The 27,967-nt window shown below is 39.5% G+C and overlaps 2 protein-coding genes across 3 annotated transcripts in view; one reads left to right on the plus strand and one right to left on the minus strand.

The window, feature by feature from the left end:
* LOC127632519 (elongation of very long chain fatty acids protein 1-like) overlaps positions 1-937 on the plus strand; it is a 31,979-nt gene extending 31,042 nt beyond the window's left edge. For both annotated transcript variants that reach the window (XM_052111139.1, XM_052111138.1), the window contains exon 8: positions 103-937. In XM_052111139.1, the coding sequence (XP_051967099.1) occupies positions 103-444 (342 nt within the window). In that variant the 3' untranslated portion in view covers positions 445-937. The remainder of the gene's footprint in view (positions 1-102) is intronic.
* Positions 542-27,493, minus strand: LOC127632518 (zinc finger FYVE domain-containing protein 9-like). The gene is made up of 16 exons (XM_052111137.1): positions 27,438-27,493; positions 24,150-24,762; positions 23,484-23,583; positions 23,250-23,383; positions 17,122-17,236; positions 16,786-16,908; positions 14,845-15,000; positions 14,515-14,742; positions 11,617-11,699; positions 11,396-11,500; positions 9,057-9,207; positions 8,629-8,709; positions 8,096-8,258; positions 7,610-7,715; positions 7,019-7,195; positions 542-6,179 (listed from the first exon to the last, which is right to left on the minus strand). The coding sequence occupies exons 2-16, from the start codon at positions 24,654-24,656 to the stop codon at positions 6,018-6,020; spliced, it is 2,391 nt and encodes a 796-aa protein (XP_051967097.1). The 5' UTR covers positions 24,657-24,762; positions 27,438-27,493; the 3' UTR covers positions 542-6,017.
* Between the last annotated feature and the right edge of the window lie 474 nt (positions 27,494-27,967).

Below are 27,967 nucleotides of genomic sequence, written 5' to 3' on the forward strand. Positions count from 1 at the left end.
AAAAAAGGAAATGCCTAAATAGTACATCCCAGTGTGCTTGCTCTATCTTGAATCTTAGTGAAGTAATATCATGTGATCAGACCTTCTAATCTTTCTCCATAGATTCAGTTTGTACTGATATCCCTTCATGCAACCCAGTGGTACTTCATGAAGAGCTGTGACTATCAAGTGCCTCTGTTCATTCACCTCATCTGGATGTACGGAACCTTCTTCTTCGTGCTATTCTCTAACTTCTGGTACCAGGCGTATGTGAAAGGCAAGAGGCTACCAAAGAATGACCAGCAGCCCGCCCAAAACAGAAAGGCCAATGGAAGCACAACTCTGGCCAATGGCTCAACGGTGGTTTCAAACGGCCACAGCATGCACAATGAAAATGGCTTGAGCAATGGGCAGAAACACCATGAGAATGGTAGCACTATCAATGGCAAGATGAAGAAAGCCTAAGCGCTTATGGATGAGAAGACCCAAAACGGATGACCAGGAGAACCTGCACTTATCACTATGGAGTTCAAAGAGTGTTTTGGGACTTTTTGTTTTCAGATTTTTTTTTTTTTTATATGTACATTTAATTAGTACACGAGAATATGAGTGAGTTTGATACCTGTTTGTATATTGTTCTTTCCATAAGTTAATCTAAAAGGAAATAATTATTAAGCACAATGTATGAAGAGAAGAGGAAGTGTAGTGACTGGTGGCATCCTCAAATGATGTTGTTCATGACGTCATAGTTCATCCAAGCAGAATGAATTCATAGACGCACACCTGTGCCTTTCATACTCCCCCATTAGCACACACTGTACAGTCAACATAAGTAAACTTGAATCACATCTGTAAATATTTTTACCTTATAAACAAATGGAATTGATGTGGAAAAATATATATATTGTTGCTCTCAAAAATGTTGAATTAATTTCAATAAATTCCATTTTAAAATGCACCGTTATCTGTTTATTTTGTGTAGTGTAGTAATGCTTTTAATGACCTGCATGAATATTTATGGCAATTCTATTTTCTTAAATGGCATAAAGGCCAATTCACACCAAAACTGATTATTTGTTTGAAAATGTTTATTGCGAACAAGACTTTAAATAGAAACCATGTATTTTTACAGACATATTCACATAAGGTATGAATATTTGTTCGCTAAAATATTAGCCTGTCATCACGTTTCCCGAACATCCAGTGCATTGGTGGCACTAAAACTGTTTGGCTAACCGGCAAAGGAACGTCTCGGTTACGTATGTAACCTCGGTTCCCTGAGACGAAGGGAACGAGACAATGCGTTTACCAACGCATATGGGAGTGCCTTCATACACGACCTATTTGAAACCTCTCTACAATAACACCTATATTCTAATATTGGCTATGGTGTTTGAGCCCCACCCTTTTTTGGCACGAAACTGACTTCAATATGCGTACACCGCTCAGTCTCAGAGGGGCAAGAACTGCATCTATGCACTTCGTGAATGTGCGAGGAGCCAGAGACCGTCTGAAGGGCAGGACTTTGAATTGATACGCTGTTCCCTCGAACGCGAATCTCAAAAACATCCTGTGGTGCTGTACAATTTGGATATGGAAGTACGCATCCTTCAGATCTATCAACGCAAACCAATCGTGTGGGCGTACATGAGATAGATTTCGTTTCGGAGTAATAATTTTGAATGGGCGCTTTATAAGTGCGCAATTTAAATGTCTCAGATCTAGGATTGGCTGAAGTCCGCCATCTCTTTGGGACAAGAAAATAATGGCTGTAAAACCCTTTTTGGGCTTGACAATTTGGCACAATCTCTATCTCGTTTTTCACGATTAGATTGTGTATTTTGGCTCGTAACACTGGCGCATCTTCGGACGAAACCGTGGAAGACAGAACGCCATTGAAACGGGGTGGCAGTCGAGCAAATTGTATCGTATATCCATGTTCGATCGTTTTTTGCACCCATTCTGAAATGCCAGTGTCTGCGTAATGGGACAGAGGGCACTTTGGTTTGCTCACCGTATGATATAATGCGTCGCTTACCACAGGGAAGCGGTTGTGCATAATGTGTGTGCTGTATTTATTGCATTTTTTATTGCATATGACACAGAAACAACATCTTTTAAAACATTGTGAACAGCAATATTCCTCTCCCGACAAACAGCAGTGGGGAGGTGGGAAACAGTGTTCTGTGTCTCCAATCGAGCCGCCTTTGGAGCACCGGAGGGAACAACAGGCTCCATTTTCCGCTTCAAAGCGCTGCACCTGTCAGGAGCGCTTCCGCTGCGCGGGGAGTTCCTCCCGTCGGTGCGAGGTGGGCGCTGAAGCAGATGCTTTCGTTTGGGCCAAGGCTTGCGTGGCCTCACTGGTGGCTTGGCGGGGGCCGGTGCAGGCGCTGAGTTAGCGGGCACAGTTCTTTTAGCCGGGCGCTGGCTTGAGAGAGCGGGGGCGAGTCGTCTGAGGTATTTTCCGTTTGGGCATAAAGTGCCTTATGGCTTGTGACTGCTGCTGAGTCGTGACGTAGCGCTCAGCAAACGTACTCACTGCGCCGCCTAAGAGGCCAGCTGGAGACACTGGGGCAGCCAATAGAGATTTCTTCTCTCTATCACTCATTTCCGTGAGTGTCAGCCATAAATGCCTTTCCAGAACGACCCGGTTACCCATGGACTTCCCGATGGTCCATTTGTCTGAGGAGCTTTGCTTTGAACACCTGGAGCACTACCATTGCATGTAGTGCTGATCCAGCTTGTCCTGCCGCTGAGTAGGCTTTCCTTCCAGTGTAGACTTCTGCCTACATGGCTTAGAAGGATGAATGGAGTGTGATTTCCATGCCCTGCTACTCGTTGGGCAGAGATGTGCTGCTACCGCCGCCTCCACATGGGATAGTTGAGCATAGCCGTTCTTTTCCCCGTGGTCCACGTTCGAGAGAACGTAGTCACTGTGCGTGCTGAGAGGGGTGCGTGCCAGGACTTAGTTCGCTGTGCACCTCGGGGAAGAACGGGGCAGTTCTGCGGGGCGTGGCCGCTTGACGGTATCTGGACTGCAAGAACCACTCATCAAGGCGAGACTGTCCAGGTACCTCTGGGTGAGACCACTCGAGATTGAGTTCTTCGACTGCCCTTGCAAGGACGCGAAGCATTTCCCTGTCAGTGGTGCGTACACGGTCCTCTCCCTCGCTGGGGGGAGGGGCGGTAGCATCAAACATTGACCAGTTGGCTGATGTGGCGAGAGACATGACATCGTCATTATCATCCTTATCATCCCCAGCGTCAGATCCACCGAGACGAGGCCGCACGCTCCTTCAGAGGGCCGGAGCTTGTCGCGCACATAGCGTATGGGGAAATATGCGCTTCGTGGAGATTGAGGGGCTCGTGGGGTGTGTGCCGGCACGAAATCCACCTTAAGTTCGATCCCACTCGACCTCGCGGCCCCGCCGTGCCTCCTCTTGTGAACCCTCGGGAGTCACGGAAGAGGCGGGTGGGAGGGCGCGAGAGGCTGAATCGTCCCTCAAAATGAGGGCGATTTGTGAGAGAAGCGACTTGAAACTCATGTGCTCACAGTGAGGACAGTCTGTCTCCATGAGAGCTGACTCTGCGTGGGCACGGCCCAGACAGAAAATGCAGCGCTCATGCTTGTCTGATGGCGGGATGTGTCTCTCGCACAAGGAACACTTACGGAACGACATCTTGAAAAAGACACTAACATGTAAGTGGCTCTTCTAGATATATACATATAAATATAAATTTATATTTATATAACTTATATAACTTCTATTTATAACACACAACAAGTATTTGCTTAAAAAGGATACTCTACACCTGCCGACGCGCTGCGGAGAATCAGGATGCTGAGGTATACCGTTCACCAGCGAAGCGTCAAGTGGCGAGGTGGAGTGATGTTCACCAGAGCACTGCAGGGGAGCGGAGATTCTTCTCTGCTGTGAAGATTCCGTCCGCTGACTGGTGTGAATCGACGGCGAAGATGGAGGGCTTCGAGACAAGAGGTAATCGCTGTCTTGAAGAAATTCTGAGGAAATGGTGTGTGTGCACCTGTTTTATAGTGGTCAGTTCACGCCGAAACGAGCAGTCAGTTTCACGCCAAAACAGGTGGGGCTCAAACACCATAGCCAATATTTGAATATTGGCATTATTTTAGAGAGGTTTCAAATAGGTCGTGTATTAACTCTTTCCCCGCCAAACACAGAATTTTCCGGGTTTCCGTGTTTTAGGTGTTATACGGTAAGGAAGACCCCTACGCATGTTTTGAAAGAGTACGCAACTCTTTGATCAAAGAAACAGACTGCGATCATCTCAAACATGAAGACGTGGAGTATGAGAAGCTCAAAATATCAAACATAAACATGCCTTTTTCTCAGCTTTTTGTCTGAAATGTTGTTTATTGACAAAACCTACCTCTGTTCAAGTCGCAATAAAAAAAGAACAAATGAAGATAAAATAAAATCGTTTTTTTTTTTGCCTAAAAGCAGAGGCCCAGATCTTTATTTTGATATATAGCATCTTCATATATTCATGGAAGAAAATATTCTGCGGGCCATTAAAGTTTAGCGAAAATGGTCAAAAACCCTGGCGGTGGCTGGCAACTTTTTTTTAAAACGCTGGCGGGGAAAGAGTTAAGGCACTCCCCATATGCGTTAGTAAACGCAATGTCAAGTGGACTGAAGTCGTAACAGAACATCAGTATTAGTCATTGACAGCCCCAAGCTTAAAAGGCTGCACATCATCTATTGTACAAATGAGTTCATTAAGCTTGATGAATATTTGTTTTGGTCTTGGTGTGAATTACATTTTATTCGCATTTAGTGTGAATAGGCCTCAAGTTCATGGAATTTTACCTACAGTTCCAGCTGAAATGTTATTTGGTATCTCCAATCCAAATGGATGACATATTAAAATCAATTTTTATAAAATTTTTACATAATCTACAAGAATGCAGCAGTAATGTTGGGTGTTCACTCTCTTTGTCATGTTTTGGGTCTGTTCAGTCTTTGGTGGGCAGCCAGGGAGCTTCCAAAATATGCAGTCTATTTTGCATTTTCAGTGTGTGTGTGCTGCATTTCTCCTGCATAATCTGCATTCTTTGTCATCTCAAGTATGTTCAGCATGTAGGATGTAAACAAAAAGTCCATTCTATTCCTGAAAAAAGCTACAGAGGAAAACCAGCAGTCATCCTACACTTTGTGTGTGACAGAGAAAATAAGGCCAGAACAAAGTTCAATGAGGTGCTGTACGAAATAAATAAATTCAAGCTCAGTGCATGAGAGTTTGTGTGTACAATTTCCACTCCTGTTTATCCAAGCATTGCCTTTGGCTGAATTCCTAGCTCTGTTTCCCAGCAGGTGTGCTTAAATGTAGAGCAGAGGTCAGGCCACTCCTCACAGCAAAAGGGCGGAACATGGGATTTATACAGTGAGGAAGTCATCTGCACGCCTTTATTGGGAAGTAAAACAGAGAACCGCAATTGCTACAATGAGTTCTACATGTGGAAGACTGAGGAATGCGCAAAAAACTCCAAGATCAGATCATGCTTATTAAAGTCATTCACTCAAGCATCATGTTGTCTGTTGCACTTTGGATCTTTGTTGTAATGCTCAGCAGATATTTGGCCTTAAAAAGTTTTAAATCCTTGGATCGGGGCAAGAAAATAAAAAAAAAAAAAAAAAACACTAACCTGGATGCATAACTGACTGTGAGCAAAGATGGCAGATTTCACATTACATACTTCTGGGGGTCCAGCTCCAGCTGAGCAATTGCCATTGAGATGAATGCCAATGCAGACAGATTGCTTACTCCTGGTATTATAGACCTTCTTCGTCCAGACTATCAAATAAACTACGGGTTTGACTGAGGGATGTTTTCCCAAACCCTTTCACAGTGAACAGTAGGATTGACTAAACGTTCCTCAAATAATTATTGGGTTGTCTACTATTCTTAAAGCTCTCAAATTAAAATTAAGTCAGGTTATGCTGATGAGATTTCTGGGAGTTTTGGCAAATATGACAGTGGATGGTCTGTGTGGCCTGTATTTATGATGTATCCTCAAGAATATAGAAGATAAGCTCAAGCTGGCAGGCGGCGAGACCTTGGTACTGAGAGTTACTCTGCACCACACGTCGTAGTGATTGGTTAAGACAGTCCTGGTATGGTGCTGGCAGGCGCTGGCCATTACTGCCTGCCAAAAACTCAATCTAAAGATAAAGAACAAATGGCATTAGGAAACCTTTGTCTTTTGAGGTTTAGAAATTTGTTGACAAGAGATCCAATTAAAACAGCACTTGGTATACAGCAGATGTTGTAACTGTAGAGAAAATGAGGCAAATCACACACACAGTCCTGTACTCCTGTCCGACCTTTACACTGTATTGGACTACAATTAATACAACAATTGAAAGAATTATGTGATACTTGTTGAATCTGAGAGCTAAAAATATAGTTTTGAGTAAAATGCCTAAATAAGTGCTATATGTGTGCTGTATTTCTCAATTCTGAAAAATATAAATATTACAAAAACATATTTACAGTAAATACCATCACAGATTGTAAACTGGGAAATATCAATAGATGAGTATTGCATATAATGGAATTTATAACTTACAGAATAAACAGTTGGAGGAAAGATGGCGGAAAATTGGTAGAAACAAATAATTGACTAAATCCCAGGTCATGGTGTATTAGAACATAGTACTTAGACATATATATATATATATATGAGACAGACATTTTCTAATACACTATGACCTGGGATTTAGTCAATCATTTATTTTTAAGTAAAAGGAAAATTGTACGAGAACACAAAATGAACAAGAGTTTGTGATGCGTTTGGATAGATTATGCACCTCTTGAATGTGTGTTTGTATGAAGATAAATATTATTTAATATATGAACTAGATATACAGATGTGAACTTGTAAATGTATTAATTTATATAAATAAATAAAAATATAGAACTAAATATACAAAATTGTAAGTAAATAATGAATTGTCCTGTGGCACCACAGCTGTGGAAGTAACAGTGCTCAATATCTCACCTTCTGCCCATCCAGAGTCACTCTCAGTGCCAGTTTGGTCATGCCATCCTCCTTTAGCAGACAGAGAGACTGGCACAGCGCCAGGCAGAACGCCCGTGCAAGACGTTCTGTTAGGCGGTTTTGGCTGGTCTGGTTATAAAGACCATTTGGATGCTGTTTTTTCAGCAGGTAAAATACCTGTGAATTTCAAAAGTGTGTTAGCCAATCAAATGTGTCCTATATAGTCTGGAAAAATAATATTAAATGCATTAGCCTGACCAGCCTGAAGCAAATTGCATTTTTTGAGTGATCTGAGTTAAAGAAGCTCAATTTATGACACACCAGTGTTGTCAGATTTGACTGCTGATTTGAAATATGCGATTTGGTCCTAATCTTGACCAACTGCTTTGTAGATTTTGGTCTTTCCCCATTCATCCAGATAGGAGCTATACATGTATGCCGGTGGTATCAATAGGAAATAACTGCCCAGGTGTGTTCTCAAGATTCCTGTCGAGAGGACTGACTTGGCTTGAAAGGGTATCATTCATGTCCATAGCACAAACTGTAAAAAACTAACACCACACAAGTTACTTAATGCTTAAACCTGTTTACCTCCGTCCAGCGTATGACCTTCCCATTGGCTCTGTATTCTAATCGCTGTTGGTTCTTGATGTTTGTGAGAGACTCCATAGATTTGCTATCAATGGGGCTGATAATGCTGTGAAGATATACAGTAGAACAGGAAGAAAAAAAACAGTACAGGTTTAAAAACCTCTGTGGCTAACTTTAATCTGCTCAGATGAAGTCACTAACTGAATATGAATCAGTTGTTTCTGTCTACACCATGGGTTCTCACCCCTGTTCCTGGAGGCCCCCTAACGCTACATATTTTGGATATCTTCCTAATCAAATACACCAGATTCAACTTATCAGCTTGTAAGTGGAGACTCCAAGACCAGAATTGGGTGTGTCAGAAAAGGGAGATATACAAAATGTGCAGTGTTGGGGGGTGGGGTCTCCAGGAACAAGGTTGAGAACCCATGGTGTAGACAGAAACATCTGATGGCTCACAATGTGCAATTGAATGTTGTTTCTAACCCTTTATTAAAGCGTGGCTCTTCATCTTGCCACACAATGTGCACGTATTCCTGCCTCTCTGCTGGGTGGAGTTTTCCACAGGTGACTGTGAAGTCTTTCATGTCCATCAGGGATCTTCTTAACTCAGCCATGATCTCCATGGTTACCTGCACCATCAAACCATCTGTAATGACAAGTAGATACAGAATCTTAGCATATGTATACCTACGCACACTCACAATACCTACACACACAATCTCTCACACAGAACAGTCATTCACATTAAATCCCTGTTGGAGTGTAAATTTACACTGCTGAAAAGGGCAGCAACCTGGTCAGATGGCTGGTTTTAGAGGGGTTTTGAACACTTTTTAGCTAGTTAGGCTGGGACAAGCCTGACCAGCTAAAAAAGTGTTTAAAACCCCTCTACAACCAGCATGACCAGGCTGGGCTCCCAACTACAACCAGCCAACCAGCTTAGGCTAGTTGTAGCTGGTCCTTTCAGCAATGTAAAAAAAATGGAGATTTTCCGCTGAAATGAACAAATAGGTAACCTTCCACAATGCTTGACTTGGCCAAGTATCCTGACGAAGGTTTCAGTGCTCCACTGAACACAAAAAAGCACGAGCCAGTGACTGAAAAATGAACATAAACAGATTTAAAGTCAGTGAGAAGTACGCTAGAGAATTCCAGTCAACAACAACTGTTTTCAAAAGTCTGTCCGATAGCGCCCTCAAGTGACATTTTCAGAGAAGACGCCACCTTATAAAGACATTGTTCATGATTTTCCATATATTTCATATAGGTTTCTCTTTTGTTTGTGTTATATTAAACAATTAAAAATTATTAAATAAATAATAATATATAATATTGTAATTAAACATAATTATTATATTGTAGTTCTATTCTTTATGTGTCCATGTCCTTATATTTGTGCAAAGGACTTGAATGAATATGTATGTGTGAGAATTCACGCTCTCACCCCTGCGTGGCTGGCTATGGATGCTGATGGCCTGCGTCTGGTATTGTCCATCTGCTGTCTGTACGCAGATTAGATGAGAGTCGGCCAGCTCATTAAAGCAGGCACCCAGAGCAAGCACCCTCTCGTTAGACTTATTCAGAGCCTTTAGCAGCTGAAACACCAGCAGAGAAAGAGGCAAGATCCAGTGACACCTGTTAACAACTCTGCTGCTCATTATCCTAAGAAATGAAGGCTTTACTTTGTTCATACTCATAGCTCGAATATACTTAAAGGAAAAGTTCACACCAAACTGAAAATTCTCTGATCATTCACAATTGGACTTTCTTCTTCAATGCAGAATTAAACAAATAAAATAATTAAGAAGAATATTTCAGCTCTGTAGGTCCATAAAATACAAGTGAATTATGGCCATAAATGTGAAGCTTCTAAAAGCACTTAACGGCAGTATATAAATCATCAATAAGACGTGTAGGGTCTAAATTTCCCTTAATGCCATTATTGTTGTGCATAAAACATATTTAAACAATGCAAGAAATGCAAAAAATGCAAAATAAGCAGGATCACTTGACACGTCATGTCCTGCACAATAGAGCAGGCATGGGAAAAGTTTACATCACGCTTAAAAAGGAATAATTCACCAAAAAATGAAAATTCTCTTTTCTTCTGCAGAACACAAACTAAGATTTTTAGAATAATATCTCAGCTCTTTTGGTCCATACAATGAAAGTGAATCGGTGCTAAAATATTGAAGCTCCACAAATCACATAAATCAGCATAAAAGTATTCTAATCTGTGTGCCTCCCGTGGTTTAATCCATGACCTCAGAAGTGATATGATAGATGTGGGTGAGAAACAGATCAAAATTTTTGCTCCTTATTTACTATAAATCTCCACCTCCTCCACCACCCCCAATCACTAGGTGGTGATATGCATGAAGAATGCAAATTGCCACAAAACAAAAGAAGAATGTGTAAGTGATAGTGGAGATTAAAAAAAAAATCTATTATATCACTTCTGAAGACATGGATTCGAGTCGTGTTGATTACTTTTTGCTGCCTTTATGTGCTTCTTGGAGCTTCAAAGGTCTGATCACCATTCACTTGAATTGTTTGGACCTACAAAGCGGAGTTATTTTTCTAAAAATCTTAATTTGTGTTCAGCAGAAGAAATAAAAACATAAACATCTGTGATGGCATGAAGGTGAGTAAATCATGAGAGAATTTAAATTGTTGGGTGAACTATGCCTCTAATTGTTGTCTTATGATAACCGTTGTAACTTTTTACAGCAAAAAAAAATAAATGTCCATGGTATTGGACTTTAATCCATGGTAATGCCATGGATTTCTGGATACATCCATGGTATTCTCTTTGACTTTCACACTACAATTAACCCTATGTTACCACTTTTTAACCCTGTGTTAAGGTCACTTTCAACCCTGTGTTTCACACTTAAAATGGCTGTTTCACTGCTTTTGAACCCTAGGTTACAAAGCCCAGTTCCAGAACAGTGTTTGTGCCACTTTTTAGGGTAGAGAGGAACATTTTCACTCGATAATCATGGACGGTTTAGAAGTTGCGCACCCTCTCTGTGTTTACACAAGAGTCTAACCCGTTTACATACGTGCCCTCCCGAGAACGTCAACGGGAAAACATACGCCCCCGGGAGTTCGGGGCCCTCCTGCTGCCACGGGCCCCGAGGCTTAAGCCAAGGGAAGCCCGTACATTAATGCGACCCTGCATGTTCCGATGTTTCAAGCGTTACATTCGTATACTCAGGGTTAACATTCTTATTTGCATATTTACAGTGTCGATATGATGATTGGATGAAAACAGCTTGCGCACAGACACTCAGTCTGTCAATGGAGCTGCTCTGCTCTTCTCTGGAAATGTCGCCAAGCAAATCAGATCTGTTTGTCTTTCGTCTTCTGAAATATGCCACGAAAACTTGGATTACACTCTCTTCAGCATGCCAGTTATCGTGTTTGCCACCACTGTTGGACACTTTACCGGTTTCCCTCAGACAGAGAACGTAAACAGCACATGAAAGATTCAGCGACTGTACAAAACGCATGCAACTTTAATGATGCATTGAAGTGATATGTTGTCTGTTGCTGAACAACTTTCTGAAACTTTCTAATACCACATAGTTTCATTCTGTACACCCCTGCTATGGAGCAGGGTTTTATAACCCCCGCCAGTGTGAAAAGCAATGCTAAACCTGAATTGTGGTGCAAGAACTTTACAATTAATTACTTGGCAACAATTTCAAGTGTGAAAATCCAATTCAAGTACCATTTTCCTTGTAGATGATAGTATAGTGTGGTGTTATTGTTTATTACCTCAGGGTGACGTGTTTTAGGGATCCTTATACAGGTGCTTCTAGCCTCAAGATCGACCACAAGCCCTGGCACTGACGGGAGTGTGTAACGGTAAAAACGGAAATCCTTGAAGAGTCAAAACAGAACAGAAATCAAGTAAAAACATCTAAAGAGGGAGCAGTGTGTCAGCAATTTATAACAAAGAGAGACAAGAACATGAAATGGGTCAGAAGTAGTCTCACCACTAAAAGCCTCATGATGCTGTTGTTGACAGGTCCAAAAAGAGGCTCTCTGAAGCGCACACTGAACAAGGGACAGGGATAAACTAAAAGACAGTGGGAGACACAAACAACTAAGTCAGTGCTTCCGAAAGGTTAGAGGTAATTAGTGATATAATTATTTGAGTGCGTTCAGAGATTGTGAATGAGATCAGAGTTTTTAGATCATAGCAACAAATGCTGCATTCAAATGAGCATACTTTTTCCCTTAATAGCATGCAAAATCCAAGTTTATAGTATGTCCAAAATAGTATGCCGAGGGTGTCAGATCATATACTAGTTCCAGTAGATTTTGTACATCCATGCTGCCTTAGCAGTTTATAAAAGTGTAAATAACCTAAATAAACTAATAATTAATTTTAAGTAGGTTTGTCAATTCACTGAAAAAAAATTGTGCATCATGCATTAGAAGGAGAACACAACTATTTCTGGGCTTAAAAGATACAAGAACTAAATCAATGTGGAACATCGTATCGCAAAAAGAGGACAATGTGTTCCCCCATGTGCTACTTAAAAAATAATTCACACAAAAATGAAAATTCTCTTATCATTTACTCACCCTCATGCCATCTGTCTATGACTTTCTTTCTTCAGAACAAAAATTTAGATTTTTAGAAGAATATTTCAGCTCTGTAGGTCCATTCAATGTAAGTGAAGGGGTGCCAAAATTGTGATGCTCCAAAAAGCACATAAAAGTAGCATAAACGTAATACATACAACTCTAGTGGTTTAATCCACAAATTCAGAATTGAATGATGGGTGAGAAACTGATCAATATTTAAGTAAATTTTTGCTAGAAATTGTTCTCTCTGCCCAGTAGGTGGCGATATGCATGAAGAATGGGAATAACCTAAAACACAATAAGAAAGTGAAAGTTAAAGTGGAGATTGACTGAGCAGGGAGGAGAATTAATAGTAACAAAGGAATTAAATATTGATCTGTTTCTCACCACATCTATCATATCGCTTCTGAAGTCATGGATTAAACCACTGGAGGCACACGGATTAGAATACTTTTATGCTGTTTTATGTGATTTGTGGAGCTTCAATATTTTAGCACCGATTCACTTTCATTGTATGGACCAAAAGAGATATTCTTCTAAACATTTTCCTTTGTGTTCTGCAGAAGAAAGTCGTATGACTTTAAAAAATGTGTGTTAATATATGTGTATACATATAGGATGACATGATGGTGAGTAAAAGATGAGAGAATTTACATTTTTGGGTGAATTATTCTTTTTTAAGCATGATGTAGCCCCTGTATCAAACAACTTTTCCCATGGCTGCTCTACCTCTATTGTGCAGGACATGACGTGCCAAGTGATCCTGCTTATTTTGCATTTTTTTGCATTCCTTGCATTGTTTAAACATGTTTTATGCACAAAATAACACTCTGTCGGCATTAAGGGAAATTTAGACCCTACACATAAACTAATTTTAATGTAATTGTTTCATACATTACAATTTAAAATGGTGATCAGTGTATTGAAAATAACTGAATTTTTTGGAATCAGATTCATGTAGTGTTTATCATAGATAAGTGATGTATTTGAAAAGTTGGCATACAGTGTTCATTATAAAAGGTTTTGCAACACAGTACTCAATACTCACTACTCATGAGTACTTTTAAATGAGCTACTCTCTTACTCTTACTTGAGTATTTTTTAGGACAGCTACTTTTACTCTACTCACAAAAAAACAGTACTTCTACTTGAGTATGATTTTTCAGTACTCCTTCCACCCCTGGTTAAATCAACACCCCTAATTTTAAGGAAATACATATTGCTAGATGCTAATGCTAACTTGTTAACACAAATAGGGTGTCTCCCTAGCTCCCTATGTCATGAATCAATATATTGTGAACACAATTTCAGGCAGTGGCACGGGTGTTCATACACTGAGCATTGGGACACTTATGACTAATTTACCTGCAACACGATAACAAAGTTGTATGTTTAAATGCAGCTGGAATTAATCAGCATCATCGCTGTACAAACGACACTATAGATATTAAAATGTATGGTGTTATTATGTAAGATAAATTAAATAAATATTCAAAGGAGTGTTATTTATATTTTTCTAACAATTATATTTAAAAGATTGTTTCCCTTTCATGAACATTATGGATGATAAATAATAGTCTTTTAAAGAGAAAATAAGAAGACTTCAGAAGACCTGACAACGTTTCTGGTAAAGCAATGGTGCTCCATGTTTTTTTTTTCTTTTCTGTGCATTCTGGGAATTTTTAGGGTGTGAACATTTCAGTGCACTGGAATGATTTTGCAATTGAGTCAGCCCTAGAAATGGCAGACTCCCTGGTCAGTGCCCTAACTAGTGATCTACAGAGGTGATTGAGACACGCACACACAGCAAAGGGGTCTGTGATATAAAGACACAATACATTGAGTATAGCTTATAATATCTGCCATAAATTAATTATCAGGAGTGCTAATTTGATCGTTGGGTAATTGAGTTTGGAAGAGGAACAGAACCCAGACTCCAAAGTGTAGCTATAAAATACTTAAATTAACTGGATTCATTCAGGTTTACTGAATAACAGAGTTTGTTTGTGTACCTGTCACTGCATGTGGAACTTGCATCAAGCCTGACAGACAAACTTTTTCAAACAATGTGTGAGTAGTTCATTCCAGTATTTTATATTACTACATAAAAGCCTATATTACAAAATATTGTGCTCATAAATAGATATTAAATGCATTTTAAAATAAAAAAAATATATCTTTGTATGTCGAAAATACTCAGTATGAATGCTGTAACCTGTTAATATGGGCTGCTTTTGCATGCGGGATGAAACAAGCCTAAGGTCATTCATAAATACAGGCACTTTAAACTGTTTCCTTACATCTGTACTCCGCTCCTAAACGTAGCATGAGTCTCAAAGGAAAGGCTTTGGCCCAGGGTGTCTCAGCACGTAGCAAGAGGAGTCCAAACAGGAATGGTGGTGCAGGTAAAGGCAAGCCCTCCAGGGACTGGAATGTGGGATGCACGTACAGAAAGCCAGCATGCTCATTATTACCCAGAAAACCGCGGGATACCAAAGAGTGACTTAGGTGATTCAGAAGCTTTCCTGCTGCTTGTAGAAACAGAAAGATTAAAATGTATCAAGCCATTGCATGTTTTTTTAATCATCTCAGTTCAATGATTGGTTAATTGCTGGTGTTTGAAATGTCACCTGTCTGGGCGTCCCAGTAAATCTGTATGAAATGGTTGAAAATATCTGTCGGGAATCGCTTCTCCTCGGGCAAACATTGCAGCAAAATTACCACCTCTGGCTGCCCAACGGCGTGCATTCCCTTCGACATAACACACCAGCATCGGCGGTTCACATCTAAAGGAGGGCACACACACACACACACACACACCTTAACCATCCACATAGACACACTATTAATTCAATATTTTTAACTAAAGTGCAGAACATGCACACAATGGGGGTTGCACCAAAAACTTGACTAGTCAATTTGCTTTGCGATTAGTCGATGCAATGGGTCTGTGATGACTTGTTGTGCTTATTCTAGATGGCAACAGCAGGAGGAAAATTCCTGTTGTATTTGCGAGCACATATATTTGCATACACTGGCAGCCAAAAGTTTGGAATAATGTACAGATTTGACTCTTATGGAAAGAAATTGGTACTTTTATTTATCAAAGTGGCATTCAACTGATCACAATATATAGTCAGGACATTCATTATGTGAAAAAGAGTCCTCATCAAAAAATCCTCCACGTGCATCAATGACAGCTTTTCAGATCCTTGGCATTCTAGCTGGCATTGGCATTCACCCCACACTTTCTTGCCATAGATGTGGCTGTCTTGTTGAGCACTTCTTACGCACAGTCTAGCTGATCCCACAAAATCTCAATGGGGTTAAGCTCCAAAACACTCTTTTCCAATGATCTGTTGTCCAATGTCTGTGTTTCTTTGCCCACTCTAAAATATTATTTTTGTTTTTCTGTTTCAAAAGTGGCTTTTTCTTTGCAATTCTTCCCATAAGGCCTGCACCCCCGAGTCTTCTCTTTTCTGTTGTACATGAAACTGGTGTTGAGCAGGTAGAATTCAATGAAGCTGTCAGCTGAGGACATGTGAGGCATCTTTTTCTCAAACTAGAGACTCTGATGTACATATCCTCTTGTTTATTTGTACATCTGGCCTTCCACATCTCTTCCTGTGCTTGTTAGAGCCAGTTATCCTTTGTCTTTGAAGACTGTAGTGTACACGTTTGTATGAAATCTTTTGGCAATTTCAAGAATTGTGTAGCCTTCATTCCTCAAAACAATGACTGACTGATGAGTTTCTAGAGAAAGCCGCTTCTTTTTTTTGTTGCAATTTTTGACAACAAAAACAAACACAAAGACAATGTTAAGCTCCATTTAACAAACCAAATCGCTTTCAGCTGTGTTTGATATATTGACAAGTGATTTTCTAGTACTAAATTGGCAATTTAGCATGATTACTCAACGATAAGGTGGCTGCTGGAAATGGGGCCTGTCTAGATTGATCAAAAATGACTTTTTTCAAATAGCGATGGTGCTGTTTTTTACATCAGTAATGTCCTGAATACACTTTGTAATCAGTTGAATGTCACTTTGGTGAATCAAAGTACCAATTTCCTTCCAAAACAGCAAAATCTGTACATTATTACAAACATTTGGCCAGAAGTGTATCAATAAGAAAATATAATTGTAAATCCGCAAAAGACTACATGAATCTGGAGCATTTTGCACTCACAAAGCACGTCGGAATTCATTCAGAGCTTTCAAATATAAGGAAAAATTCTTGCAGACCACCCTGAAATTAACCCAGAGGGTGACAGAAATTATAAGTGTGTGGGATATAACTGGATTTTTGTTTCTTACCTAGCTGTGTGGACATTCTCTCCACTTACTTACAATACGACACTGTACAAGCCCTAGCACACTTATAACTCTTGCTTACATTCAGATTACAAACACATATGCGCTCACACACAATGGATTTGAAACAATTGACTAGACAGACTATAAAACTGCTTTAATCACAATATAAATGTACCATACCGATTTGAACAGGTTCCACATGTCAAATCACCAAAACCATAAATCCATCAACTGCAGTGTGTCATTAGGAACGTACAGCTGACAATCTTCACCACAGCCAGGAGGTTTGCGTTGAGCACAAACACCAAAGGCTCTGCAAGACCTCTCTCCAGCTCTTCTAAGAGTGATGACTCCGTTCTCTTCTCCTCCAAAGTGTAGTCTGAACAAGAACACAAGAACAAAGCTCCAAATGCTTTACAATCACACATAAACAATCATAAAGCGATTGTTAATTAGTTTAATATGGGTAAGTTGGAGACCCTCTGTTTGAGAAACTTTTGTGAACTATTCCTTTAAGCTTACTTTAGTCACCAGAGCTAACGTTTCAGATTGTTTATTATGTGGGAGAGTGACTGCATAGATGCTTTCATACCTCCTTTGACCCCTGTTGATGTAAGAATAGGGGGAAGGTCCTTTGGTGGAGTTGGTTTTGTGGAATTTCCATTAAGACCACTGACTTCATCTCCTGCTCTGAAGTCAGACACTTCCTACAACAGAGAAATCAATGGATGTTATTGTGGTTTTGTAATAAAACTTAAATTAGTTTTTATTAATAAATAAATAAATTAATACATTTTAATCCGATTAAAAGGCATATATAGTGTCACGTCACCCGGAGCAAGATGGCCGCTTGAGATTTCACTCTGCTCCAGGCTTGGGTTAAATCCTTTTTTTTTTCTTCAAGTAAACCTGAATCTATCAATTCATCACAACCGCAGAGATGCCTAAGCAGCAGCGCGACAAAGGTGTTCCTATTTTTTCTTCGACTGAAGACTGCGACTCAACAATCGGCCACATGCACTGCCAATGAGGGCCAACATGGTGAAGCTAGCGCCTCAGAGCTAATTGGTACGGCAACTATGGATCAGATTCTGGCGGAGGTAAAGTCTGTTGCCACTTGTGTAAATAATATGGATGAATCAGTTAATGCTAATTTGGATACAATTGACAGAGCTCTGGGTGATATAAAAACATGTGTCGCCTCGGTCGAGCTCTCTCTTTCTAATCTCTTTAACCAGGTATCCGATTTAGAAAAATGCATATAGGAAGCCAAAATTCTGATTTAGTAACCACGACACCCAACTAACCACTATGGAGAAAACAGTGGAGCTACTACAGTTGAAAGTTGACGACCTGGAGAACCGCGGCCACTGGAAAAACTAGAAAATGTTTAATCATCCAGAGGAGGAGGAGGGTGCTACTCCCCTTGCAGACTATCTCCATGCAATCCTTCTGACTTTTGTCACCTTGACTGTTGACTTTCCTACATTGGAGATTGAACATGCCCACCAACATCTGGCTCTCAGCCTGACTCTGAATAAACCTCTGAGAATTGTTCTGGTGCGTTATCTTCGATATTCTCAAAAAGAGGCTTTAGAGGCAGCTCTAAAGAAGTGTGATATTCTTCATGACGGCTCCAGATTACAGTTTTATCCTGATCTGTCTGCAGAGGTTTTATCGGAGACTACGAGAGTTTGACACTGTTGGGAAAATGTTGGTCCGTTGCAACATGTACCGTGGTTTTGCTTATCCAGGTCGGTTCCGACGCATTAACTAAGGGCAGATTCACCTTTTTGACAGTCCTGAGTCAGCTGCTGCTTTCATGGAAACTCTTAACTGAGGTAGTCTTCTACTCTCCACCGGTTATGATGGAGAAAGATGGACTTATACACAACAAAGCCCCCACTAATCATCTTTTGTTGCAATGCTGAAAGATTGTGTAACAGAGCTAAACTTATTTATTGTGCCTTTATTGATAATAAGAAATTATTATTGGTATTATCATTATTATTATTGTTTTTTTTAAATTAATATATTATTTAAAAAAAACTATTAATATGTATGTATGTAAACTCAGCAAAAAAAGAAACATCCTCTCACTTTTTTTTCTTTTTTTTTTTAAGCAAACTTAACATGTGTAAATATTTTTATAAACATAAAAATATTCAACAACTAAGACATAAACTGAACAAGTTTCACAGACATGTGACTAACAGAAATGGAATAATGTGTCCCTGAACAAAGGGTAACAGTCAGTATCTGGTGTGGCCACCAGCTGTATTAAGTACTGCAGTGCATCTCCTCATGGACTGTAAAGGAATTGCCAGTTCTTGCTGTGAGATGTTACCCCACTCTTCAAATTAAATCAAATCACTTTATTGTCACACGACCATATACACAAGTGCAACAGTAGGTGAAAGTCTTGTGTGCAGTTCCGAGCAACATAGCAGTCATGACAGTGACGAGACATATACCAATTTACAATAAACAACATATTTACACAACACAATTTACATATCAAATGTACACATACTTACACAACACAATAATAATATACAATGTACAGTAAACAATACACACAATATAGAATACACATACAATAAAAATAAAAAAATAAAAAGTATATAAAAAAAATACATATATATGCTGTAGTTGTATATTGGAGAATATAATTATGACAGTCCAGTGTGAGATAATAGATTAATAAAGTGCAGTGCTGGTGTATATTGATCATGAGAGATCAAGTGTTCAAAAGTCTGATTGCTTGGGGGAAGAAGCTGTCATGTAGTCGGCTGGTGCGTATCCTGATGCTGCGATACCGCCTGCCTGATGGCAGCAGTGAGAGCAGCCCATGACTCGGGTGGCTGGAGTCTCTGATGATCCTCCGAGCTTTTTTCACACACCGCCTGTTATATATATCCTGGAGGGAGGGAAGCTCACCTCCGATGATGTTTCTGGCAGTTCGCACCACCCTTTGCAGGTCTTTGCGGTTGTGGGCGGTGCTATTGCCGTGGTGGTGATGCAGCCAGTCAGGATGCTCTCTAAAGTACTGGTGTAGAACCGTATGAGCGGAGTGGTGGTGGCGTAGTGGGCTATAGCACTTAACTGGTAATCAGAACTGGTAATCAGAAGGTTGTGTCCTTGAGCAAGGCACTCCAGGTTGCTCCGGGGGGATTGTCCCTGTAATAAGTGCACTGTAAGTCGCTTTGGATAAAAGCGTCTGCCAAATGTAAATGTAAATGTAAATGTGGGGTTCATTCCAAACTTCCTCAGCCATCTCAGGAAGAAAAGGTGCTGGTGAGCCTTCTTCACAACGGCCTCAGTGTGATGTGGACACCGAGGAACTTGAAGCTGCTGAATCTCCACCGGTGCTCCATTATTGGTGATGAATAATGGAGCGGAATAATGGAGCGGCATTTCTGGGGGGAATGGCCCTCACCTTCTGATCCAACAGGTCCCAGATGTGCTCAATGGGATTGAGATCCGGACATTCCTATCATGCACAGAACGAGCAGTATGGCCCTGTAATGCACAGAGTTGATATTGCCTGTAATGACAACAAGCTCAGTCCAGTGATGCTGTGTCACACTGCCCCAGACCATGACGGACCCTCCACTTCCAAATTGATCCCACTCCAGAGTACAGGCCTCGGTGTAACACTCATTCCTTACACGATAAACATGAGTCCGACCATCACCCCTGGTAAGAAAACCACGACTCGTCAGTGAAGAGCACTTTTAGCCAGTCCTGTCTGGTCCAGCGAAGGTGGGTTTGTGCCCATAGGTGACGTCTGGTAATCACCTGCCTTACAACAGGCCTACAAGCCCTCTGTCCAATCTCTCTCAGCCTATTCCGGACAGTCTGAGCACTGATGGAGGGATTGTGCATTCCTGGTGTAACTGTGGCTGTTGTTGTTGCCATCCTGTACCTGTCCCACAGGTGTGATATTTGAATGTACCGATCCTGTGCAGGTGTTGTTACACATGGTCTGCCACTGCGAGGACAGTCAGCTGCCCTTCCTGTCTCCCTGTAGTGCTGTCTTAGGCATCTCACAGTATGGACATTGCAAATTATTGCCCTGGCCACATCTGCAGTCCTCATGTCTCCGTGCAGTATGCCTAAGGCACATTCACACAGATGAGCAGGGACCCTGGGGTTTTTCAGAGTCAGTAGAAAGGTCTCTTTAGTGTCTTAAGTTTATAACTGCGACATTAATTGCCTACCATCTTTAAGCTGTTAGTGTCTTAACGATCATACAAGCATGGAAAATATTGTTTAAACCCTTTACAATGGGATCATATTACACCAATCCTGGCCTCTCTGCACTGGCTTCCTGTTTATTTTAGGATTCAATTGAAAATACTGTTGTTTGTTTTTAAGGCTCTTAATAACCAGGCCCTGTCATATATTAGGGATTTAATACAGCCATACTTTCCAACTAGAGCTTTAAGATCTGAAGACAAAATGTTATTGCATATTCCTCGTCACGTTGTATACGTAAGGGTGATAGAGCATTTGCAGTTGCTGCCCCTAGGCTATGGAATCAGCTATTGCTTGACATTAGACAAGCTGTCTATTTTTAAACGTAGGCTTAAAACACATTTTTATATATATATATGACACAAGATCTATGTTTAGGTTCAAATATAGATTCAAGAATTGTTTTTATTTCAGGGGGATTCTGACAGTGTTTATTGTTCAGCCTGGAGTTTGGATGTTGTCTCGAGTGACTATGCGGTTACTGTGGTCTCTTAGTTGAAATAGGATTTGTTTATGTTTAGTAAGCTTGGTGACTTAATTTAGGGTATTTTTATCCTGTCGTTTGTGGACAGGATACTGAAAAAACTAAAATCTGACACAGCTCTGTTCCAAGAAACTAAATTATCCAACACAGATCATTTTAAGCTTAGGAGAGACTGGGTAGGTCAAGCGTACTCCTCTTATTCACAGAAAAAAGGTACTGTCATTCTTAAAAAAATAAGAACCTCCCTTTTATTCTGGAACACGAAGAAACAGATCCTGAGCAGTAATACATTCTGATTACAGGCTCGATCTTTAAACAACACATAATTATTCTTAATGTCTATGCACTGAATTATGATTCACACGATTTTATATCACAGATGATTTTATTGTTCTTTTTATACTTCTCTGGATAAATCCTCCTCTGCAAACATATCAAATCCCTGGTCATCCAATGTTCTTAATAATTTATGCACAGACACTGGCTTGATAAATATATGGCGACAGATGAATCCTAAAGTGAGAGAATATACGTTCTACTCACACTCTCATAATTCATATTTTAGGGTCGACAATGTTTTATCCCTAAACAATTTGTACATGCAGTTCAGGCTTGTCATATTGACTGTATTTTATCGGACCACGCATTAGTACATTTGCATATTGATCCAGATTTCAGCATCCTTAGAACTTCAAATTGGAGGTTCAATATGTCTCTTCTGAATAGTGATCCTTTTTGCAATTTTGTTCTGGAGAGCCTATCACAATTTTTGCTTGACATTAGATTCTCCAGTGTCTTCTGCTATGATAAGGGATGCAGCTAAAGGGATGCAGCTAAAGCCATCCTACGTGGACATCTTATCTTTTACACTTCCCACCTGAAGAGAGCAATAGGGAAAACCTAGGTTCGGGACAAAAATCCATCCAATTCTTATGCCTGCTATGTTTGCAGAGGAGGATTTATCCAGAGAAGTATAAAAAGAACAATAAAATCATCTGTGATATAAAATAGTGTGAAGCATAATTCAGTGCATAGACATTAAGAATAATTATGTGTTGTTTAAAGATCGAGCCTGTAATCAGAATGTATGATTTGGAAAGGTGTTATTTACCGAATTTATCAAAATTGGAAGAAGCCACGATCTTAGCCATATCTCTCAAAGGGATTATTTAAAAGTTTTATGCTCTATTGTTGTATTGTGATTCTTCAGTTTACAATTCTCTGAAGCCATTATGGGAGCAGGATCTGGGAGTAATATTCAGTTTTGCAGATTGGACTAAGATTTGTAATGGAATTTTTCCAAAATGTACTTTAAATTCTATTCAAGAACAAATAATTTTCATAGGATTTATTTCACACGTGTTCGCCTCCATATAATGTTCCCTAGTTTCTAAAATCTTTGTTTTAAATGCAAAACATACAAGGGTACATTCTTCCATTTATTTTGGTCATGTGATCGCATCCAGTCTTTCTGGAAAGAGGTTCATTCTGTGATCCAGGAGATATCCGGTAAACGGTTATATCATCCCCTTCATTTTATTTAGTGAATCACACTTCTGAAAGCTTTTTTGATGCAGACAATCCTTCTATTTCTGGCTAAAAAAAAAAATTTTTTTGCTGCAGTGGTCTACACCCCAGGTTCTCACGGCTGACATGTGGATATCACAGATATCAGCCTTTTGCCTGTTGGAGAAATTAACTCGTGACCTCAATCGACAAATTCTGGAGACTCTGGATGCCTTATATAATTTAACTTATTTGTCAATCAAATAAAAATGTCATATATATATATTATCTGCCTTTAAATATGATTACAATTTCTAAGATTTATAAACAAAATGTAATAAAATTGAAATAAATAACATTTGTTTTATATATACAGGTATATTTAAAATGTATATATAAAATACTATAAAACTTTAAATAAATAAAAAATATGGGTCACTTAAGACTATCAGAAAGATCTCCCCTCATACCGCCTGAGCGAGCTCAGCCCTCTGTGTGTGGGACACACTCCTGTGAGTGGGAGTGCTGTTGGCACTTCTAATTTCAGACTGAGGAAGGAAATTATCGGCAAACCAAACTTTTTTCTGGTCCTTACGCAGCGTACCTGAAAAAAGTTATAACAGTGTAATTCATGTGTAATAACAGTGAAATTCAAAGCACATGTAATACTGCAGATTAAGAGTGGAATTCTATACAACACTCACGGTTAATCAAAGTTGAATGACAGGTAACACATACACGTCCCTCTTTCCCACCAAGATGAGTCAATCTGAACCTTAGATCACAACACACCACACAAAAAACCTGTGAACCAAACAAAATAAAAACTAAATCATCATGCATAGACACACTATTGTTTTTTTCTCTCACTATTATATTAAAGACTAGAGAGAATTTTATTCACCCAAAAAGCAAGAAAAAGATTTGAGAGCTATAGTGCATGGGATGATTTTCAGATAATAATTTTGGTCTATTCCTCACACAAAGCTATCGCATGGCCTCAGAAGACTTGAATTATCGAGCATGAGTCATGTAGACCACTTTTGTCCTTAACAGTCCCAGTTACTATTCACTTTTGCCTTTTAGTATAGGGCAACCTTGACATTTTGCTAACTCATTTTCTGCTCCATGGACATTGATAAGTGTGAATTCATACAAGGATAGAAAGTGAGTAGATGATGACAGATTTTTCCATTTTTGGTAAAAATGTCCTTTAATGCAGGTTAAAATGTCACAGGCAAATGTCAAGGCTATTTTACCCTCCATCTCCTTTCACCAAAACACAATCATCCACATGTCAATTTCTTTCCATTGAGTCTAACACAGTATCACACACTAACAAATAACATGATTTAGCATCTCTCTCTTACCTTCCCACAGGCTCTACAGTGATGACGTCTTTTGGTGAAGGAGAATTTAGACCCACATTTCATGCATGCTGGTGCCTGAGAATCCGGGACCCATTGAGGGGCAGTGGTACCCAGAGAACTGCAACGCTGCATGGGCAATGCCCCGAGAGAAACCTTCCTTCCGGCAGAGTCAATGTTCTTAGGGCCAGATACTAGTGGTCCTTCCATTCCTCTGCTCTTACGCTCGGGAAATGACTCTAGTGTGGGGTCCGGGTGCACCGGGCTCCCTGTTTGGTGGTCTCCTGCAGTGTGTGTGTCATCCACAGGGGGCGGAGAAAGTCCCAACACAGCCTCTAGTGGTTCCTGCTCATTCTCTGCCCATTCTTTCTCCTCAATGACAGAGTCCTCTTTCAGACCAGGCCTCAGTATATGCTCGTCCAAGAGAGACTCACTAGAGTCCTTGAGGGTGGAGTACCCAAAATGGCGCTCACCCCAAACAGACAGAGTGGCAGTTACTGCTTGCCTCATAGTCTCAATGATGGGAGCTCAAGGTTAGTGGGTTACTGATCATACTTTAGCTAACCTTGAGCTTAAATTTATCTTCAAACCAGCATGACATGGCCCGCACAAAGTCCTGCCAAAAGATGAGTAAGATATTAGTTCCCAATAGGCCTGTGGATTTGTCACGAGTCACAACACCATTGCTCTCTAATTTAGATTAGAAATTTAGATTAGAAAAGATAGGAAAGACCAGGGATTATAGTAACACTCTGATCATGGTACTGAATGACAACTACATATTTGCCATACTCTAGGTAAAGAATACATGATGTAAAAAAATGTAAATAAATATACGTGGTAAACACTTAGCAGTGTCATGAACTTGAGCGCAAATTTAGTTTTCGGTAAATTAACTGTAAATTTGTAAAGCTTGTTACCTTAAATATTAATAAAAGCAATTTTCTTCTAACATATCAGCAACAAAATCCATTACATTTATTTTATATTTAGGCATTTTCTCTTCATAGTCTTTCTTTTTGAGGATGCCTTTCGGCCTGTTCAGCCCCAGCCCAGAGTTTCCAACTTCTCCTTAGATATTAACAAATACGCACATTTTGATTAAAAAAAAACAAAAAACTGCAGCCTCAGCTTTCATCACTTTTTTATCACTAGCCATTATATCAAACACAGTTGAAAGCTATTTGATTAAATGAAGCTTAACATTGTCTTTGTTTTTGAGTTGACACAGAATGAAATAGACTGGCATGTCTTAAGGTCAATATTAGGTAAAAATGGCTTTCTCTATAAACTCGTCAGTCAATCATTGTTTTGAGGAATGAAGGCTATACAATGCTTGAAATATTTGATACAGAGGTGTACACTACAGTTTTCAAAGAAAAAGGACAACTGGCTCTAACAAGGACAGAATTACCCGCTCAACACCAGTTTCATGTCCAACAGTAAAGAGAAAAATCAGGGATGCAGGCTTTATGGGAAGAATTGCAAAGAAAAAGACATATTTGAAACAGAAAAACAAAAAGAAAAGGTTAGAGTGGGCAAAAAAAGAAACACAGACATTGGACAACAGATAATTGGAAAAGAGTGTTATGGATGTTAACCCCATTGAACTGTGGGATCAGCTAGACTGTAAGGTGCATGAGAAGTGCCCGACAAGACAGTCACATCTATGGCAAGTGCTACAGGAAGTGTGGAGTGAAATGTCACATGAGTATCTGGACAAACTGACAGACAGAATGCCAAGGATCTGCTAATCTATCATTGCTGCACATAGAGGATTTTTTGATGAGAACTCTTTGAAGTAGTTTAAGAAGTTCTGTAAAAACAAAATCAAATTGTAATAGTAATTTTTCACGTTATTAATGTCCTGACGATACATTGTGATCAGTTGAATGCCACTTTGGTGAATAAAAGTAATTTCTTTCCATAAGACCAAAATCTGTACATCATTCCAAACTTTTGGCCGCCAGTGTGTGTGTATATATAAACAAAAAAGAAAAAACTATGTTTAGTGCATAATTGCATCATCATCCTCTCAGGATGTAAACTCTACAAATAAGTGGAAACTACTCAGTTAAAAAGTGGATATTTGTAGAAATATCAGCATTAAATTCTACTAATAAAAACTAACAATAATCTAGAGTGCAAATCTAGTTATTGCTAAATTAACTGTAAATTTGTAAACCTTGTTATCGTCAAAACTGGTACCTACTGTATATCCCAATATTTGTTTTTGGTTAAACATTTTAAATTTAGCTCACAATTGAAGTGTGCAATTGCTTAACTCTTAAAGTTTGATAGAATGAATGTTTAAAATACTTACTAAAAAAAATCTTAAAAAAAAAAATAAAAATAACAAAAATAAAATGGAATTAGGACTGATTTTTGAATGAATGACCAAAAAACTAGCGTGCTACAGAGACTTTGTTTTCCTTAAAGCCATTTGTTGGCAACCATACACACACACACAGCTGCAGAAACACAGTGAGGAATTGCTGAGTGGTCTGAATGCGTCTTTATGAGTGTATGTAGATAACCACATTCATAATGGTGCATTTGCTTAACGACCCTAAAGCTAAATGATGTTAAGTGTAAAACAAATTCAGAGACAGAAATAATAAAATAAAAACAAATAAAAAATTGCTCAGCATTCACATCGCCCAAGGCTTCTGATTGGGAGATTGGGAGCACTGTCGCCTCACACCATGTACATCGGTAGCGACACGACCAAACAGAAAGCATCGCGCGCTTGCAGTAGACAGCTATGTTGATTAACAGGAGCGTTTCAGTTTGTCGAGAAGCGAGCTCAAGTGTAACAATATTAAACATTATAGTTTTTTTCTTTGTCCATTCCGATATTGTGTTTTTTTTCTAAATCAAAAAAGTTATTTCAGGGTCTGCTAACGCACGCAGGAATCTGCGTTTGGTTATTCTCCCCGGACAGTAGGCTACTGCATTGCAGCAAGCTTCATACGCGACAAAAATCTCCTTTGTATTTTACATGAAAACACTATCTTGTTATAATGCAATATCACTTCTGGTTGTCAATACAAATGTGCTGCAAACGCATGTGTTCATATGGCTAATGCACATCACACTTGCTTGTGGTTGCCTGCTGGTAACAACAGCAATGCGACAGTAGCCTACCATCATCCAGAGCCAATTATCACACCCCCTTTAAAATGATGTCTTTTTCAGAAAAAAACCCGACCGCTGTCTGATAAATGAGGAAATAACTAAGAGCTCAATATTAATAGATTGCATGAGAAAATGTTGAATTTAATTAGTTACCAGCACCACTGCATCCCCTCGCCACCTCATTGAACGCGTTGTCTTCTGCTCATCATCTGAGGCTGCAGTGGCGCTTCTGATGACGTGCAGCGTTACCTGACGCCCTCAGCATGACGACTCGGTCCCTGCGAGTTAATATTCCTTCATAACACTGTGTTTCTTCCATTTCGGGTACTTTCCTGTCCCAGGGGTTCAGTAAAATATTTTTAACATTGCTTCTTTGTTTATTTTTGGTACTTCTCAAATCATTTTACGTAGCCTATTTATTTAACTATTTTTGCCGTGTCCCAGCAGCCTTTTAATATTAAACTATGAAAATCCATAATTAAAAAGTTATTATATGTTTAAAACAATGACCATCTAAACAAAGTCAACTTAACATAAACCATGTCAATATTTATGCTGACAGTATCTCTATCAATCTTCAAAAATTAGGACTGTCTAACAGTTATACCATAATTTCAACCACACCAAATAATTTTTTGCCTAACCAAAAAACAATGTTAGTGTACTTTAACTACATGGTTGAC

Source organism: Xyrauchen texanus, chromosome 39, assembly GCF_025860055.1.
Source record: "Xyrauchen texanus isolate HMW12.3.18 chromosome 39, RBS_HiC_50CHRs, whole genome shotgun sequence".
Taxonomy (NCBI): Eukaryota; Metazoa; Chordata; class Actinopteri; order Cypriniformes; family Catostomidae; genus Xyrauchen; species Xyrauchen texanus.

Coding starts and splice junctions, on each gene's coding strand:
- LOC127632518 (XM_052111137.1), bottom strand. CDS start 24,656: ATGAGGCAAGCAGTAACTGCCACTCTGTCTGTTTGGGGTGAGCGCCAT. Junction 23,584..24,149: donor ACTGTAGAGCCTGTGGGAAG/GTAAGAGAGAGA, acceptor TTTGGTTCACAG/GTTTTTTGTGTGGTGTGTTG. Junction 17,237..23,249: donor GGGCTGAGCTCGCTCAGGCG/GTATGAGGGGAG, acceptor TCTCTGTTGTAG/GAAGTGTCTGACTTCAGAGC.